General features: G+C 34.9%; 2 protein-coding genes across 5 annotated transcripts in view; both read left to right on the top strand.

Annotated features, from left to right (window-relative positions):
* Positions 1 to 16,560, top strand: part of LOC101899765 (plasma membrane calcium-transporting ATPase 1) — a 55,314-nt gene extending 38,754 nt beyond the window's left edge. For 2 of the 4 annotated variants that reach the window (XM_059122405.1, XM_059122406.1), the window contains exons 2-14: positions 486 to 651; positions 1,000 to 1,194; positions 1,275 to 1,561; positions 1,625 to 1,835; positions 7,956 to 8,365; positions 9,654 to 9,896; positions 9,955 to 10,196; positions 10,270 to 10,714; positions 10,793 to 10,880; positions 14,995 to 15,308; positions 15,377 to 15,575; positions 15,655 to 15,866; positions 15,951 to 16,560. In XM_059122405.1, coding sequence (XP_058978388.1) covers positions 495 to 651; positions 1,000 to 1,194; positions 1,275 to 1,561; positions 1,625 to 1,835; positions 7,956 to 8,365; positions 9,654 to 9,896; positions 9,955 to 10,196; positions 10,270 to 10,714; positions 10,793 to 10,880; positions 14,995 to 15,308; positions 15,377 to 15,575; positions 15,655 to 15,866; positions 15,951 to 16,115 — 3,168 coding nt within the window. In that variant the 5' untranslated portion in view covers positions 486 to 494 and the 3' untranslated portion in view covers positions 16,116 to 16,560. The remainder of the gene's footprint in view (positions 1 to 485; positions 652 to 999; positions 1,195 to 1,274; positions 1,562 to 1,624; positions 1,836 to 7,955; positions 8,366 to 9,653; positions 9,897 to 9,954; positions 10,197 to 10,269; positions 10,715 to 10,792; positions 10,881 to 14,994; positions 15,309 to 15,376; positions 15,576 to 15,654; positions 15,867 to 15,950) is intronic. The other 2 variants (XM_059122407.1, XM_059122408.1) reach the window with 2 other exon arrangements.
* Positions 16,561 to 16,901: 341 nt separating this feature from the next.
* On the top strand, positions 16,902 to 17,279 carry LOC131802354 (uncharacterized). The gene has a single exon (XM_059122534.1). The coding sequence runs from the start codon at positions 16,902 to 16,904 to the stop codon at positions 17,277 to 17,279; it is 378 nt and encodes a 125-aa protein (XP_058978517.1).
* The last annotated feature ends 1,422 nt before the right edge of the window (positions 17,280 to 18,701 follow it).

Here is an 18,701-nt window from a genome sequence, read left to right as displayed (position 1 = left end):
AAATGCTGGAGGAGAAATAATTTTCAATATTTTTTTTTTTTTTTTATTATTTTTTTTTTTTTTGGTTATTTTTTTTTTTTTGTTATTTTTTTTAAATTTTCCTTTCCAAATAAAAATTTGATGCATTTGAGGTTGAATGAAATTTTTTGAAATTCAGCTGAATTATATTTTTTATAAGTATTCGGAACTTACCTAAAAAATAATTCAAAATTAATTTTGATTCAAATATTTAAAAGTCATCTAGACTTAATTAGAAACTCTTAAACTTAAAAAAATAATTCAAAATTAATTTTCATCCTGATATCTACAATTCAGCCTGACTGAATTCGAATTTTGTTGAATTTGGAAAAATTGCAAAATTTTTCCCATTAAAATTTGTTTGTTGTTGGCTACACCCATTTGAGATTTTTTTTCCAAAACCCAGATTTTTTCCAATTTTTCCCACTTTTCTAACCAATTTCTTTTCCATTTTCTTCTTTTTCCAGTTATAACAAATGGCCACCATCGATGGACGACCCGCACAATATGGGATATCACTTAGGCAATTGCGCGACCTCATGGAACATCGGGGTCGCGAAGGTGTTCACATGGTAGATCAGATGGGCGGTGTCAACGAAATCTGTAAAAAATTATACACTTCCCCCACAGATGGTAAGGAGCAAAAAAATACAAAAAAAAAACCACCTCAAGCCTCCCCTTGATATCTGAAATATTCCATTTTTAAATCTCTCTCTAAGGGAGCGGGGTTAGGCATGCCTGCCTTCAATGGACATTATTCTCTCTGCACACTCTTAATGTAATCAGAGATCATTTATCACCGTTTGCGGTGATTTCTCTTACGTCCGTTCTCTTTTGCTTGTCAGAGAGTAAGAAAATTGAAAGAAGAAGAAAGTGACACTCTCTGTCCGGCCCCATCTCTAGAGAGTTAATTCCCGCACTCTCTCTCTCCTCCTTTGAATATTTTTAACTCTCTCAAATATTTCTCTCTCCCTCTTCCAGGTTTAAGTGGATCGAAATCCGACATCGAACATAGACGAGAAAATTTTGGCTCGAATAGCATACCACCGAAACCTCCGAAAACATTTTTAACTCTAGTCTGGGAAGCATTGCAGGATGTGACCCTCATAATTTTAGAAGTAGCTGCGATAGTCTCCTTGATTCTGTCGTTTTACAAACCCGCCGATGAAGATGCTCGTAAGTACAAACAAAACACAATCCCTCTCCCGCATTTTTCATTCCAAAAAAATCTCTCTCTCTCTCTCTCTCTTTGACAGCTGTTTTGGAAGAAGAAGACGACCATTATGGCTGGATTGAAGGCCTGGCCATTCTAATATCCGTGGTTGTGGTGGTCCTGGTCACCGCCTTCAATGACTACTCCAAAGAGCGGCAATTTCGTGGTCTGCAGAATCGCATAGAGGGCGAACACAAATTCTCTGTCATACGCGGTGGCGAGGTGTGTCAAATCTCGGTGACAGATATTGTGGTTGGTGATATTGCCCAAATCAAGTACGGTGATCTGTTGCCGGCCGATGGTGTTCTGATACAGAGTAATGACCTGAAGGTAGGGGGAGACACTCGTCAAATTTCCAAAACAAAATAAATTTTCCCTCTATTTTTATTTCAGGTGGATGAATCGTCGTTGACCGGCGAATCCGACCACGTCAAGAAGGGTGTCGAGTTCGATCCCATGGTATTGTCCGGTACTCATGTCATGGAGGGCAGCGGTAAAATGGTTGTCACCGCCGTCGGTGTCAACTCTCAGTCTGGTATTATTCTCACGCTGCTCGGTGCCACCGACGAAGAGTCCCAGGGCAAAAAGAAGAAGCTGAAGAAGGGTAGGCTGAGTCTTATTTTATCTATCCAAAGGCTTTTCCAAGCTTTAACTGTTCAACAACTAATCTCTTTTTTACTAATTTTTTACTCTCACGTTTTTGTTAAAAAAAAAATATTTATTTAACTTAACTAACACTGGGAGAAAGCGAAAGAGAGGAAGAGAAAACCCCTAACCACGGTTGCCACTTTGGTCCAATTGGACCAAAAATGGTCCTTTTTTTTACGTTTGGTCCACTGGTCCACTTTTTTCTGATTTGGTCCCTTTTATGAAAATGTTTACAATTATGATACAAAGAAATTTTGAGTGTTTCATCACGCCTTTAAAAATTTATTTACGAAAATCAACACGGTTCACATAAAGCGAAAGATTTGATTCGTTGACAACACTTGAAAATATAATCAAATTTTACCAACCCACAATAGTAAATCAAGTGGCAATATTACCTGTCAGTCAAAAAACAAAGCTAAATCTAGCGGGAAAAAGCTAAATTGACAACACTGGTCAATTGTTTCTTTTGTTTACAAATCAGAAATTGACAAATTAACTTCAGTGTAACAAATATTTTATAATGTAATTGTTTGTGTAAAAGTAAAACTAGACAATAATTTACCATGGACAAGTACAGAGCAAACAAGCCATGTTCAAAATGTGATCAAGAAAAAGGGCCAAGTGAAGTTAGATTCTTTTCTTAAAGAACAAAATGATACTTTAGAAAAGCAAATCCGAAACGCAGAATTCAGTTTAGTGATGTTCATAATGGCACATAATCTTCCATTTATCCTTATGGATTATTTGCCAAATTTGCTAGCCGTGTGTTGTCCGGACTCAAAAATAGCGCAGTCATTACGCTGCGGCAGAACCAAATCGACCCAGCTAGCAGAGATTTTAGGGAACGAAGCAATGAAGAGAATAGTATCGGATCTCAGAACGTGTAAATTCTCTTTGATTGTGGACGAAACCACGGACGTATCAACAACAAAGTGTCTGGTTCTGGTGGTAAGGTATTTTGATAAGTTATCGAATACCATTCGTGACAGATTTTTATCACTAGTTGAACTTACCAAAAGCGATTCTGAGTCAATATACCAAACGATAAAGTAATTTTTTGAAAAGCACAGTGTACCTTTAAGTAATTTGATAGGGCTAGCAACTGACGGAGCCAATACGATGGCCGGCGAATTAAATGGGCTGAAAACAAAATTAAAAAATGATACTAATATATTTTACATCAAATGCACTTGCCACTCGCTACATTTGTGTTCGAGCTACGCCAGCAAACAGCTACCAGCAAAAATTGAAAAGCTGTGTAGAGATATATACAAATTTTTCTCGCACAGCCCAAAGCGAATCAACGAGTTCAAGGAATTTCAGGATTATTGTGGCGTAAAACCTCATAAAATACTTGGAATTTCTTTTACTCGTTGGCTCGCTCTGGAAAGTGTGATTGCACGGATTAATGAACAGTGGGAAGCGCTTCGACTATATTTTTTATCCTCGTGTCTTGAAGTAAGTGGCATTAGTGCATTTGAATTAGCGAATTCAATTGGTGATCCGGAACTAAAAGTTTACATGTTGTTTTTGGCCTACGTATTGAAAATAATTAATACCCTGAATAAAGAGTTTCAATCTGAAAAAGTTCGCTTACCCTTTTTGTACTCCCAAATTGAAGTACATTTTAAACTACTTTTGAGTAATTTTATGCATAACGACTTTGTAAAAAATATTAATTGTATAGAAAATTTTAATATACATGACAAAACGAAATATCTGCAAGCTAAAAATATTTTTATAGGAAGTAGCGCAGAAAACTTTCTTGAAAGCGATAAATTTACGGATTCGCAACGAATCACAATTAAAACAAATATTTTAAACTTTTACGTTGAATTTTTGAAACAAATTCAGAAACGGTTTGACTTTGGAAGAACTGATTTAAAAAATTTATGCATAATTACTCCCAACAAAGTTCTATCAGACACAGAAACTTCAATAATGCCTTTAGTAAGCAATTTTTCTCATTTAATTAAATGTGATATAAATATTATTTTAACACAATGGAAACTCTTAAGACTTTTAAACAGTAATCTTAAACCTGATATGGACGTTTGCGTATTTTGGGAAAAAGTTAGTTTATTTAAAAACGGTATGGATGAGAAATGTTTTCAAGAATTGACTGATTTTGTATATGATTTAATGAGCCTTCCACATAGTTCGGCGGCAGCAGAACGTAAATTTTTTGAACTTTCTCTTATCAAAACCAAATTAAGGAATAAATTAGAGTTCAGTTCAATCAATAATATAATGCTGTCCAAAGAACTTTGTGCGCAAAAATCGGAGCCTCATTATGTTTGGTCAGTAAAACACATAGGCTGGGCTTAGAATAGAATCACCATCATATTATATTATTTTTATTATATTTTATTATATACATTTACATCAATATATCTGTATAAATTTTATGTTAATTTGTTTTATGTATTTATGTGCAAATTGAATTGAAGCACTTTTTGTTAATGTTTAGAAATCTTTACACTTCATTTTTACTTTTTGTGTTAAATAAATGTTTTGTTAAATAATATTGTAAGCATTGAGGATATGCGAAAAAAATTGCAAACAAATTGGTCCTTTTTTTGATGAATTTTGGTCCCGAAAAAAAATTTTGAGTGGCAACCGTGCCCCTAACCAACCTAAGAGGCATTTGATTTCTTTTCGTGTGTTCGGGAGAGGACCTTAAGAGAGGAAAAGTTGGAAATATCAAATTAGGGACCATTTAAACAAAAATCCCCACTATGAACATAAAACTGTTATACTAGGCAAGAATTTTTTTAAAAATATTTGCGAACATTATAACAGTCGTCGATTTCTTTAAATATATTTTCGTAGAAATGTTAAACTGTTATACAAGGGCAGAATATTTTAAAAAATATTTTCTGTAACTGTTATACATTGCGAAGACATTTTAAAAATATTTTCTCTAACTGTTATACAAGGCGGGGATCTTTTAAAAGATATTTTCTCTAACTGTTATACAAGGCGAGAATATTTTAAAAATATTTTCTCTAACTGTTATACAAGGCGAAGATATTTTAAACAGTCGTGGATTAAAAAAAAAAATTTCTTTAACTGTTATACAATGCGAGAATATTTTAAAAATATTTTGTCTAACTGTTATACAAGGCAAAAATATTTTAAACAGGCGTGGATTTTAAAAATAAATATTTTCTTTAACTGTTATACAAGGCGAGAATATTTTAAAAATATTTTCTTTAACTGTTATACAAGACGAAGATCTATTAAATAGGCGTGGATTTTAAAAAAAAATATTTTCTTTAACTGTTATACAAGACGAGGATGTTTTAAAAATGTTTTCTCTAACTGTATACAAGACGAAGATATTTTAAACAGGCGTGGATTTTGAAAAAAAAAACATTTTCTTTAACTGTTATACAAGGCGAGAATATTTTAAAAATATTTTCTCTAACTGTTATACAAGGCGAAAATATTTTAAAAATGTTTTCTCTAACTGTTACACAAAGCGAGTATATTTTAAAAATATTTTCCCTAACTGGTATACAAGGCGAGTATATTTCAAAAATGTTTTTCTCTAACTGTTATACAGGGCTAAGATATTGTGATATTTAGATATTTAAAAAATATTTTTCGAACTGCAAGGCGATGATTTTACAAAAATATTTTCTCGGACAGTTGCAATAGGCGTGGACTTTTTAAAAATATTTTCTCAAAGTGCTATACAAGCGATGATTTTTTTCGAACTGTTATACAGAGCGGGGATTTTCAAAAAACATTTTTCCAACTGTTATAACAAACGTGGCTTTTTTAAAATATAACTGTTATACACGCCTTGGACTTTTTAAAATATTTTTTCCAACTGTTATACACGCCGTAAATTTTTAAAATTATTTTTCCAACTTTTATACATAGCGGGGATTTAAAAAAAAAACATTTTTCCAATTGTTATACTCAGCGAGAATTTTTAAAATTTTTTAACTGTTATACATAGTGGGGATTTTTAAAAATATTTTTTCCAACTGTCATACGTGAACTTTTAAAAATATTTTTTAATAATTTTTCCAAATTTTATGTCAAGCTGGGATTTTTTAAAATATTTTTTAACTGTGATACACGGCGTGGACTTTTTAAAATATTTTTTTCAACTGTTATACTTAGCGGGAATTTTTTTAAATTATTTTTTCCAACAGCTATGCGTAGTGAGTGAGTTATACTGTTAAACTGTTATACACAGCGTGAATTTTTAAAAATATTTTTCCAACTGTTATAAATAGCCATGATTTTTTTAAACTATTTTTTCAACTGTTATAAATAGCCAGGATTTTTTTAAAAAATATTTTTTTCAACTGTTAAACACGGCGTTAATTTAAAAAAAAAAGTAAAATTTGTAAAAGTATTTTTTCCAACTGCTATACATATCAGGGATTTTTTAAAATACTTTTTCAAACTGTTATACATGTCCTGAGTTTTTAAAAATATTTTTTCTAGCTGTTATACATGGCGCAAAATTTTTAAAAATATTTTTTTCAACTGTTATACACGTCGTGAATTTGTAAACATATTTTTTCAACTGTTTACTGTGCCTTTAAAAAAATATTTTTTCTAAATGTTATACATAACGAGGATTTTTTAAAAATATTTTTTCTAGCTGTTATACAGAGCTGGGATATTTTAAAAATATTTTCTCTAAAGGAGGATATTTCAAAAAGCCGTGTTTTTTTAGATATTTTAATGTTTTAAAAATTATTTTTTGAATTGTTATACAAGTCGTGGATTTTTAAAAATATTTTTTACTAACTGTTATACCAAACGTGGATTTTTAAAAATATTTTATCTAACTTTTATAAATAGGCAGGATTTCTTAAAACATATTTTTCCAACTGTTATACCTAGCGGGGACGTTTTAAAATATTTCTTCTTAAAGTCATACTTACCGGGGACGTTTTAAAATATTTCTTCTAAAAGTTATACTTACCGGGGATTTTTAAAAATATTTTTTCCAACTTTTATACAAGAAGTGGATTTTTTAAGATTATTTTTTTTCAACTGTTATACATAATCAGGATTTTTAAAAATATTTTTTTTCAACTGTCATGTACAGCGGTAATTTTTTAAAATATTTTTTTTACAATTTTTTTCTAACTTTTATACAAGGAGTGGATTTTTAAAATTATTTTTTTCAACTGTTATACTTGGCGAAGAATTTTTAAATTATTTTTCCAACTGTTATACACTGCGTGAATTTTTCAAAATATAGTTTTTTACTGTTATACGAGGAGTGGATTTTTTTTTCCAATTGTTATACAAAGAGTGGATGTTTTTAAATTATTTTTTTTTCAACTGTTATACTTTTATTTCATTTTTTTTTAAATAATTTTTTTAAATTATTAAATAATATTTTTTCGTTAATTAAAATGTCGGGGATCTCGAGAAAAATCTGACATAAATAATTTTTTAAAATATGGCAATTCTTACACATTTATTCCCCTAATTCACAACATCTCCCATCTGGTTGATTTAGCAATATGGCAACTCTGTAAAATTGAATATAAATAAATTTTTGAAAAAAAAATATTTTTTCCTCCCCTACCCTTTCAATAAGGAATGCCGCACCATCAGCCATCGTTACTTTCGTTAGAAATTCGGCCGAAATGGAAGTCGTCCCTAAAGGCCTGGTTGTGAGTCCAAAGAACCTTGTAGTTTTTTCTTAACACTTATGCCTAGGTGGGCCAACAATACCTTAGGTATTGGATGGTGACAGTAGTGATCCTGGACATTGGCCACATATTTTATTTGAACACGCTTGCCTGACGAAAAACAAAACTCATTGTAAAGTCCCCTCTTTCTCCCTAAATTTTAACCCTAAATATCTAACCCCCAATGTGTCGAAACTACTAAACCAAGGGATCTTGTGTCCAGATCCTGGGTCCTTCGTGTTCAGATTTAAGCTTTACATATTTTTTTTTCTATTTTTTTTTTTTTATTTTCATTTTTTTTATTTTTTCATTTAATTTCATTTTATTTACAAATTCTCGACCCCGGTTCCACCCTGCAACCCCCCTGAAAAAAAAAACACACACACAAACTTTTTTAGTTATTGAAGAAGAAGAAGACGATGTGGAGAAACAAGTCCCACCACCCAACAAAAGTATTCCTCACATTTCAGATGGTCTCAAGTCTGAAACGGAAGGCAATCATGTCCAGAGTACCACCGGTTCGGCCCCCGAATCCGAGGGCAAAAAGGAAAAATCCGTCTTGCAATCGAAACTCACCAAGCTGGCCATTCAAATCGGTTATGCCGGCTCCACCATTGCCGTGCTGACGGTCATCATTTTGGTCATCCAATTCTGTGTCCAGACATTCGTCATCGAGGAGAAGCAATGGAAGAACACCTATGCCAATCACTTTGTCAAGCATTTGATTATTGGTGTCACCGTTTTGGTGGTAGCTGTACCTGAGGGTCTGCCATTGGCTGTAACCCTGTCGTTGGCCTATTCTGTGAAGGTAAGGCGGGGATACTCTTTTTTTCCTATGGAAAAATATTCGCCTCGGGGTGAAAATTTTTTCCTATAGAAAAATATTCACCTCAGGGCGAAAATTTTTTTTCATAGAAAAATATTCGCTTGGGGCGAATATAGAAAAATATTCGCCTCGAGGCGAAAAATTTTTTCCTATAGAAAAAAATTCGCCTCGGGGCGAAAATTTTTTTTATAGAAAAATATTCGCCTTGGGGCGAAATTTTTTTTTAAAGAAAAACATTCGCCTTGGGGAGAAAATTTTTTTCCATAGAAAAATATTCGCCTTGGGGAGAAAATTTTTTTTCTATAGAAAAATATTCGCTTTGGGGCGAAATTTTTTTGTTCTATAGAAAAATATTCGCCTTGGGGCGAAAATTTTTTTCTTATAGAAAAATATTTGCCTCGGGGCGAAAATTTTTTTCTATTGAAAAATATTCGCCTGGCGCGAAAATATTTTTTCTATAGAAAAATATTCGCCTCGGGGCGAAACTATTTTTCCTATAGAAAAATATTCGCCTCGGGGCGAAACTATTTTTCCTATAGAAAAATATTCGCCTCGGGGCGAAACTATTTTTCCTATAGAAAAATATTCGCCTCGGGGCGAAACTATTTTTCCTATAGAAACATATTCGCCTCGGGGCGAAACTATTTTTCCTATAGAAATATATTCGCCTTGGGGCGAAAATTATTTTCCTAAAGAAAAATATTCGCTTTGGGGCGAAAATTATTTTCCTAAAGAAAAATATTCGCTTTGGGGCGAAAAATTTTTTCCTATAGAAAAACATTCGCCTCGGGGCGAAAATTTTTTTCCTATAAAAAAATATTCGCCTCGGGGCGAAAATTTTTTTCCTATAGAAAAATACTCGCCTCGAGACGAAAAATTTTTTCCTATAGAAAAATACTCGCCTCGAGACGAAAATTTTTTTCTTATAGAAAAATACTCGCCTCGAGGCGAAAATTTTTTTCTTATAGAAAAATACTCGCCTCGAGGCGAAAATTTTTTTCCTATAGAAAAATACTCGCCTCGAGGCGAAAATTTTTTTCCTATAGAAAAATATTCGCCTTGGGGCGAAAATTTTTTTCCTATGGAAAAATATTCGCCTCGGGGCGAAAATATTTTTCCTATAGAAAAATAATCGCCTTGGGGCGAAAATTTTTTTCCTATGAAAAAATATTCGCCTGGGGCGAATATTCGCCTTGGGCGAATTTTTATTATTTTTCTTCATCTCCTGCTTCCCCTCATTAATCTTTTGTTGTTTGTTTCGCTTTTCCAGAAAATGATGAAAGATAACAATTTGGTACGCCACTTGGATGCCTGCGAGACAATGGGTAATGCCACTGCCATCTGTTCCGATAAGACTGGTACATTAACAACAAATCGCATGACAGTCGTCCAATCGTATATTTGCGAGAAGTTATGCAAAGTCCTGCCGAAATACAACGACATACCACAGAATGTGGCCAATTTGATTACCCAGGGTATTTCGGTTAATTCCGCCTATACGTCCAATATTATGGTAAGCTACAAAATATCTTTCAAATTTAAGGACCTTAATTAATGATATCCTTTTTTAGCCTGGTCCCACTCCCGAAGACCTGCCCACCCAGGTGGGTAACAAAACGGAATGTGCCCTGCTGGGTTTTGTCCAGGGTTTGGGTGTCAAATACCAGTCCATACGTGATGAAATCACCGAAGATAAATTCACCCGGGTCTATACATTCAATTCGGTGCGCAAGAGCATGGGTACTGTGATTCCTAGAAGCAATGGTGGTTATCGTCTCTTCAGTAAAGGTGCTTCCGAAATTATGCTCACTAAGTAAGTTGGGGGAGGCTCGGCGCTCTTATTCCAAATGCTAATCAATCATTCTCTCTCCCCTCTCGCCCTGTAGATGTACCTACATTTTCGGCCACAATGGTGTCTTGGAACGTTTCACACCCGACATGCAGGAACGTCTGATCCGCGAGGTCATCGAACCCATGGCCTGTGATGGCCTCCGCACCATCTGCATTGCCTATCGTGACTTTGTGCCCGGCAAGGCAGCCATGAACGAGGTGTCGATTGATCGTGAACCCAACTGGGATGATGAGGCTAATATTATGTCAAACCTGACCTGTCTCTGTGTTGTCGGCATTGAAGATCCTGTCCGTCCGGAAGTGCCCGAAGCCATCCGTAAATGTCAGCGCGCCGGTATTACTGTGCGCATGGTTACCGGTGATAACATCAATACGGCTCGTTCCATTGCCACGAAATGTGGTATTTTGAAACCCGAAGATGATTTCCTAATTCTGGAGGGCAAAGAATTCAATCGTCGTATTCGTGATAATAATGGCAATGTGAGTGGGAATTTTTGTTGTGAGAAAGGCAGAGAGAGAGGAAGGAGAGAATAATCGATTTTTAATTTTTTTTTTCAGATTCAACAACATTTGATCGACAAAGTCTGGCCCAAGTTGCGTGTCCTGGCTCGTTCTTCCCCAACGGATAAATATAATTTGGTTAAAGGTGGGTATGGGTTCTCAAAATTATTTCCCCTTCCTCCCCTCCCATGTTTCCCCCCTTCCACAATTTTTAGGGTCTTGATAATATTTTCCCCTCGATTTGTCTTTGACAGAATTTTCACAAATTTCGAATGAAATTTTCTTAAAAACCATCATACCTACATATATGGTTTATTCTGAGATTTATAGTGAAATTTTGTGTAGAATGTTTCATCCTTTGACACTTTCTGTCTAAGATAAAATTTTGTATTACATTCATGCATCAACTCGAAAAAGGTCTAGGAGAAATTGATGAAATGAGGAAATTTTTTCACGTTTTTTCGACAACATTAATGCGTATATTTTCTTGATATGTGATGGAAATAGGGATTTCTCTTCTCCGGTGACTTATAGTGAAATTTTGTGTAGAATATTTTTTTCTTTGACTTTTTCTGCTTAAAACGAAATTTTATGTGACTTTCATACATCAACTCGAAAAAGGTCTAGGAGAAATTGATGAAATTTTTTTCACGTTTTTTCGGCAACATTGATGCGTATATTTTCTTGATATGCGATTGAAATAGGGATTTCTCTTCTTCAGTGACTTATAGTAAAATTTGATGAGGAATATTTCTTCCTTTGATATTTTCTGCCTTAAACGAAATTTTATGTGACTTTCATGCATCAACTCAAAATTGGAAAAAAAGGTCGAGGAAAAATTGTTCAAGTAAATGAGGAAATATTTGCGCAACATTGATGCGAATATTTTCAGGATATACAATGGAAATATGGATCTATTTTCTTTGGTGACTTATAGTAAAATTTTGTGGAGAATATTTCTTCCTTTGACACTTTTTGTCTAAAACAACATTTTATATTACATTCGTGCATCAACTCGAAAAAGGTCGAGGAGAAATTGATAAAAAAAATAAGGAAATATTTTCGCGTTTTTCGGCAACATTGATGAGTATACTTTCCTGATATGAGATGGAAATAGGGATTTCTCTTCTGAGGTGACTTATACTGAAATTTTGCATAGAATATTTCTTCCTTTGACACTTTCTGCCTTAAACGAAATTTTATGTTACTTTCATGCATCAACTCAAAAGAGGAAAAAAGGTCGAGGAAAATTTTATGAAATAAATGGGGAAATATTTGCCCAACTTTCATGCGAATATTTTCACGATATACAATGGAAATATGGATCTCTTTTCTCTGGTGACTTATAGTGAAATTTTGTGTAGAATATTTCATCAGTTGATACTTTTTGTCTAAAATGAAATTTGGTGTGACTTTCATGCATCAACAAAAAATATACCCAAAAAAATTATCCAAAAATGAGCAATCTTTCGCTATAAACTTTTCTCGATTAATAATTGAAATAGGTCAAAACCTCGAATACCCCCTGTCAAAAAGCCCATAAATACTTCTTTTTAATGGTCCATAAATATTCCCTTTTGGTCCTCTTCAATCTGGCCATACCTGGTGACATCCTTCAGGCAAAGATTTATTGAGCTCAAAAATTGTTTGGTTTCGCATATGGTTTGGGGGACACGTTTTCTGTCCTCCATGGAGACTTCTATCTGGCTATACATAGTGGCTTCCTTCAGGCAAAAATTCGGCAAATATTTATTGAGATCAAAAATTGATTGGATTCGCAGATAGTTTATGGGACTCGTTTCCTGTTGTCCCCAACTAATTACTAGGGCTATGGCCCACCGATCTTCTTTCTATGGGTCTATTTCATCCTGATCATCTATGAATACCCCCTGTCAAAAAGCCCAGTTAATACTCCTTTCCAATGTTCTACAAAGATCCCCTTCTGGTCTTCCTGGAGACTTCTTTCAGACCATTTATGGTGGTTTCCTTATGGTCGGTTGTCAAAGATTTATTGAGAACAAAAATTGATTGGTTCGCAGATGATTTATGGGACTCGTTTTCTGTCACCTGTGGAAGACTATCACTCGGCCTTCCTCTCAGAGAATAGATTTTTTCTTTCGGAAAGAATTTTTTTCCAATCTGGACAATTTTTTTCTAACGTCAGATTTTTTTCAACTGCTGATGAGTATTTTTTTCACTTGGGTCTACTTCATCCTGATCATCTATAAATACAGTAATACTCCTCTCCAATGGTCTACAGAGATTCCCTTCTGGTCATCCATGGAGACTTCTTTCAGACCATCTATGATGGTTTCCTTATGGTCGGTTGTTGAAGATTTATTGAGATCCAAAATTGATTGGTTTCGCAGATGTTTTGGGGGACTCGTTTTCTGTCATCTATGGAAGGTCGTCCTCTCAGAGAATAGATTTTTTCTTTCGGAAAGAATTTTTTTCTAATTGGGACGAATTTTTTCTAACGTCAGATTTTTTCCAAAAGCTGATGAGTATTTTTTTTTCACTTGGGTCTATTTTATCCTGATTATCTATAAATGCACTAATACTTCTCTCCAATGGTCTACAAAGATTCCCTTCTGATCGTCCTGGGGACTTCTTTCAGACCATCTATGGTGGTTTCCTTATGGTCGGTTGTCGAAGATTTATTGAGATCAAAAATTGATTGGTTTCGCAGATGACTTATGGGACTCGTTTCCTGTCACTTCTGGAAGACTATCACTGGGTCGTCCCCTCAGAGAAAAGATTTTTTCTTTCGGAAAGGATTTTTTTCCTATCTGGGACGAATTTTTTCTAACGTCAGATTTTTTCCAACAGCTGATAAGTATTTTTTTTTTCACTTGGGTCTACTTCATCCTGATCATCTATAAATGCACTAATACTCCTCTCCAATGGTCTACAAAGATTGCCTTTTGGTCGTCCATGGAGACTTCTTTCAGAGCATCTATGGTGGTTTCCTTATGGGCGGTTGTCGAAGATTTATTGAGATCAAAAATTAATTGGTTTCGCAGATGATTTATGAGACTCGTTTCCTGTCATCTCTGGAAGACCATCACTCGGTCGTCCTCTCAGAGAATAATTTTTTTCTTTCGGACAGGATTTTTCCCTATCTGGGACGAGTTTTTTCTAACGTCAGAATTTTTTCAACTGCTAATGAGGATTTTTTTTCACTTGGGTCTACTCCATCCTGATCATCTATAAATTAACTAATACTCCTCTCCAATGTTCTACAAAGATCCCCTTCTGGTAGTCTATGGAGACTTCTTTCAGACCATCTATGGTGGTTTCCTTTGGGCGGTTGTCGGAGATTTATTGAGAACAAAAATTGATTGTTATATTTTTTCTTTCGGAAAGAATTTTTTCCTATCTAGGACGAATTTAGTATTTTATTTTTTTTTTCTTCACTTGGGTCTATTTTATCCTGATTATATTTGAATACACTAATTCTCCTCTCCAATGGTCTACAAAGATTCTCTTCTGGTCGTCCATAGAGACATCTTTCAGACCATCTATGGTGGTTTCCTTTGGGCGGTTGTCGAAGATTTATTGAGATCAAAAATTGATTGGTTTCGCAGATGGTTTCCTCCTTCCTTCCTGTCATCTCTGGAAGACTATCACGTCCTGTCAGAGAATAGATTTTTTATTTCGGAAATGATTTTATTCCTATCTGGGACGAATTTTTTCTAACGTCAGAATTTTTTCAACAGCTTATGAGTACTTTTCCTTTAGAAAAAAATCTGCTGAGGATATTTTTCGCTTTTCATCAATTGCTGAGAATTATTTGGTCGTCAAGACCAAAGAAAGAATTTTTTCCTATCTGGGACGAATTTTTGCTAACGTCAGAATTTTTTCCACAGCTGATGAGTATTTTTCCTTTATGAAAAAAATCTCCCTATGTCCCGAGGATATTTTTACTTGAGAAAAAAATCACCGGTTGCTGAAAATTATTTGGTCGTCAAGAAAAATTCTATTTAGCTGCCGAGGATTATTTTCCGTTGGGAAAAACCGTCTCAGAAAATATCCTCTTTAGACGCTGAGGATATTTTTTTGTTATATCCCTCTTCTCAGCTGTTGAGCATATTCCGTATATTATTGTGACAGAAAAATTCTCCCCAGCTCTTGAAGATGGGCTTCCTTTGGGGAAAAGGATCACCTCAGTTTTTTTATTTTTTTCTTTTTATTTCATTTTAAACTTCTAATGTTTTCCCTCTCCTTCTCTCTCTATTTTCATTTTTTCTATCTCTTAGGTATCATTGACAGTACCGTCAGTGACAATCGTGAAGTTGTTGCCGTCACAGGTGACGGTACCAACGATGGTCCGGCTTTGAAAAAGGCCGATGTTGGTTTCGCCATGGGTATTGCCGGTACCGATGTTGCTAAAGAGGCTTCCGACATCATCTTGACCGATGATAACTTTAGCAGTATTGTCAAGGCTGTTATGTGGGGTCGTAATGTCTACGATTCGATATCGAAATTTTTGCAATTCCAGCTGACCGTAAATGTGGTGGCGGTGATTGTGGCATTCATTGGTGCCTGTGCTGTGCAAGATTCACCATTGAAGGTAAGTTCGAAAATCTTTTGTTAAATATCAAGAAACCAAAAAAACTTTTCGTTTTTTTCCCGCCTTAGGCCGTTCAAATGTTATGGGTCAACTTGATTATGGACACGCTGGCCTCCCTGGCCTTGGCCACCGAAATGCCCACACCCGATTTATTGCTGCGCAAACCCTATGGCCGTACGAAACCCCTGATTTCGGCCACCATGTTGAAGAATATTTTGGGCCAGGCCTTCTATCAGTTGGTGATTATTTTCGGTCTGCTGTTTGTGGGTAGGTCAAAATTATTTTGGGGAGTTAGAAATGGATTCTAATATTTTTTTTTTGTTTTTTTTTTTTTTTTTTTCAATAGGTGACTGGATTTTGGACATCGAATCGGGCCGTGGCCAACCTTTGTCGGCCGGTCCCACTCAACATTTCACCATTATTTTCAACACCTTTGTCATGATGACATTATTCAATGAAATCAATGCTCGCAAAATCCATGGACAGCGCAATGTCCTCGAGGGATTCTTTACAAATCCCATTTTCTACAGCATTTGGATAGCCACCGTTGTGTCACAGGTGAGATGAAGGGAACACAAACATAGAAATTTAATAGAATTTTAATACTCTCTTCCCCTCTCTCTCTCTCGCTCTCTCTCATAGGTCGTAATCGTTCAATACGGCAAAATGGCCTTCTCCACAAAAGCTCTCTCGCTCGATCAATGGTTGTGGTGCATATTCTTTGGTCTGGGCACCCTGGTCTGGGGACAACTCATCACATCACTGCCTACCAAGAGATTCGAAAAGATGGTGTCATCATCGTCGTGAACATCGGCGGCCCCTCAAACTCACGCACAAAACTCCCATATAACTGGAAACCCACAGCAGCAGCTGCAGCAGCGTTAGGAGGAGAACGAAGAACATCCACAAAAACATACATATGTATTTTTTTCAAATTTTCTGGACCTGAGAATATCACAAAAATCAAAGCAAGCAAACCCAAGAAGATAACCTATAAAAAAATATTAAAATTTAACCTAAACAAAAAAACCAAAACCAGTCATACTCTCTTCTCTCTACTCTATACATTAAGCTACAACAAGAAACTAAACTAAAAAAAAACAACAACAAAATCGAGAAACAAAAAGCAAACAAAGAAAAAGAAGCCGAAGCAGAAGAAGAAGAAAAATAGTAAAATTTTTTCTCATCATGTTATTCATTAAAGCAAATGTTCAAATGTTTAAATGTTCAAATAAAGTGAATTTATTTTTTATTTATTAACATTCATTTTCTACATCAATTCGGGTAGGTATGACCCAGCCGTGCTTGCCTTTTTGGGAGAGAGAGAGGAAGGAAAATCATCCAATTTATCACCCTTATTACGGCTGGCGTAGTCGTATCGAAAATAGCAAGTAGACGCGTCGTAACGACTAATTGGTATTATGTGTGTCGTATGCGAGAAATTACAACTCTGTATGAAATTCTGTTACAATTTTCGTACCACAAGACGCGTTCTAATTCGACAAACACCGCAAAATTAGTCGTTAGAGATTTTGTTGCCGACAACACAGAAAAGTTTTTCCAAATTGACATTACAACAGAATAATATACAAAATGGATTTGAATAAAAAGTATACATCAACATTACAAGAAGATTTAAGAAGATTTTCTAGATTTAAAGTCACAACGGAGAAACAATTTGACGAAATGATCCAGATCTTGCAAATGAATCAAAACTTGGCTAGAGGTTACAGCAATGGCTTGAAAAAAATTAACATCAAGGAAGAATGGAACAAAGTTGGTGCAAAACTCAATATCCTAGGACCGCCGGTTCGAACAGGCGAGGCTTGTATGAAAGTCTGGGCCGAATACAAATTGAGGAAGAAGCTAGTTCATAATAAGGCAGAATGTCGTGCTACAGGTGGAGGGCCATTCAAGCAGTTCACTTTAAGCGACACGGAGGAAGCAGCATCACGCTTGTTACAATTATAGACAATTGTAAGTGCAGGGAACCAAGCAATTTGAATTCAACAGCGTCCAACACTTGGTGAACTGGAGACTGAGGAGGAACTATTTGAAGGGTTTGAAATTAGTGAAGACAAAGAAAACCATAATCCCTGCACACTGACTCCTCCAAGTGTAAACAGACTACACCGAAATATGCAACAGAAGCAGGTTGTGGTCATCCAGGATGTCTGTGCGCACAAATAACCCGCATTATTTTTCGCCTCACGTTTAAATCATTTTGAATATACTCATCTTCATACTCAGCTAAATAATTGCCAGGACTTAACATATTTCAATATTTAATTAAACAAATAATCGTTTTACTTCAACCATTTCAACTGACGCTTTTATTTTTTTTAACCGGGTAGCTCGTAAATTCAAAAAATGTTTATTGTTCCAGAGCACCCTGTTTTTTCATATCTATTACAAAAAAGACGTAGTCGAAAATTGTAGATAATACCAAACATTTCTAGTTACGACAACGCCTACGACTACGTCTACGACACTTGAACGCCTACGACAACGCCAACCATAATAAGGGTGTATGTTGGGCGCCACTTTTGAAAAATAATACTTTTTTAGGTACTTGCCTACTTTTGACCATAACTTTGGTATTTGATAAGTTATAGGTGACAAAGTAGCTTCAATATAAAGCTGAGATGTGTTTCTTTCAAAAACTTAACATTTTTACGAATATACACCAAGTGGTTCCTCATTTATGGGTCAGGGAAAATGTTTGCGCAAAATAACCTTTAAATGGTAACTTTGGGTAATTGTGTCATTTGGGCGACAACTCAAATTTTTTGATAGGTTATAGAAAATAAATGTACATTAATCTAAAGCTAAGAGCTTACTCTTTCAGTATCAATACATTTTTTGGAGATATAGCGACCAATTACAAAGTTATGACCCCAAGAAAACCATTGCGGAAAAAACATATTTTAAAGTTATTTTTGGGTAATTGTGTTATTTTGCCGATATCTTTGGTATTTATTGAGCTAGATGGGTACAATCTGCATCAGTGCAAAGCTGATGCTCTATACTCTCACAACTATATTTATTTTTAGGAATAATCGACTAGTTTCGAAGTTATGATCACCGGAATACAGATGCGCAAAAATTGTTAAAAAATGCAACATATGGGTAATTTTATATTTTCGGCTATATCTTTTGTATTTGGTTAGATAAATTAGTAGAATCTACATCAGTGTAAAGCTAATACTCTCTACTTTCGTAATTATTTTATGCTTTTAAAGAAATATTGACTAGTTTCCAAGTTATGATCCACCGGCAAACAGTTACCCAAAAAAATATGAACAACTTCCATTTATAGGTTATTTCAAATTGTTACCTATATCTTTGGTATTTGTTTAGATACGTTGACAAATAATCTACATAAATGTAAAG

This window comes from Musca domestica, unplaced genomic scaffold, assembly GCF_030504385.1.
Source record: "Musca domestica strain aabys unplaced genomic scaffold, Musca_domestica.polishedcontigs.V.1.1 20, whole genome shotgun sequence".
NCBI classification, from domain to species: Eukaryota; Metazoa; Arthropoda; class Insecta; order Diptera; family Muscidae; genus Musca; species Musca domestica.
The sequence above is the reverse complement of the archived record's forward strand: the minus strand, read 5'-3'. Positions and strand labels throughout refer to the sequence as shown.

Coding starts and splice junctions, on each gene's coding strand:
- LOC131802354 (XM_059122534.1), top strand. CDS start 16,902: ATGGATTTGAATAAAAAGTATACATCAACATTACAAGAAGATTTAAGA.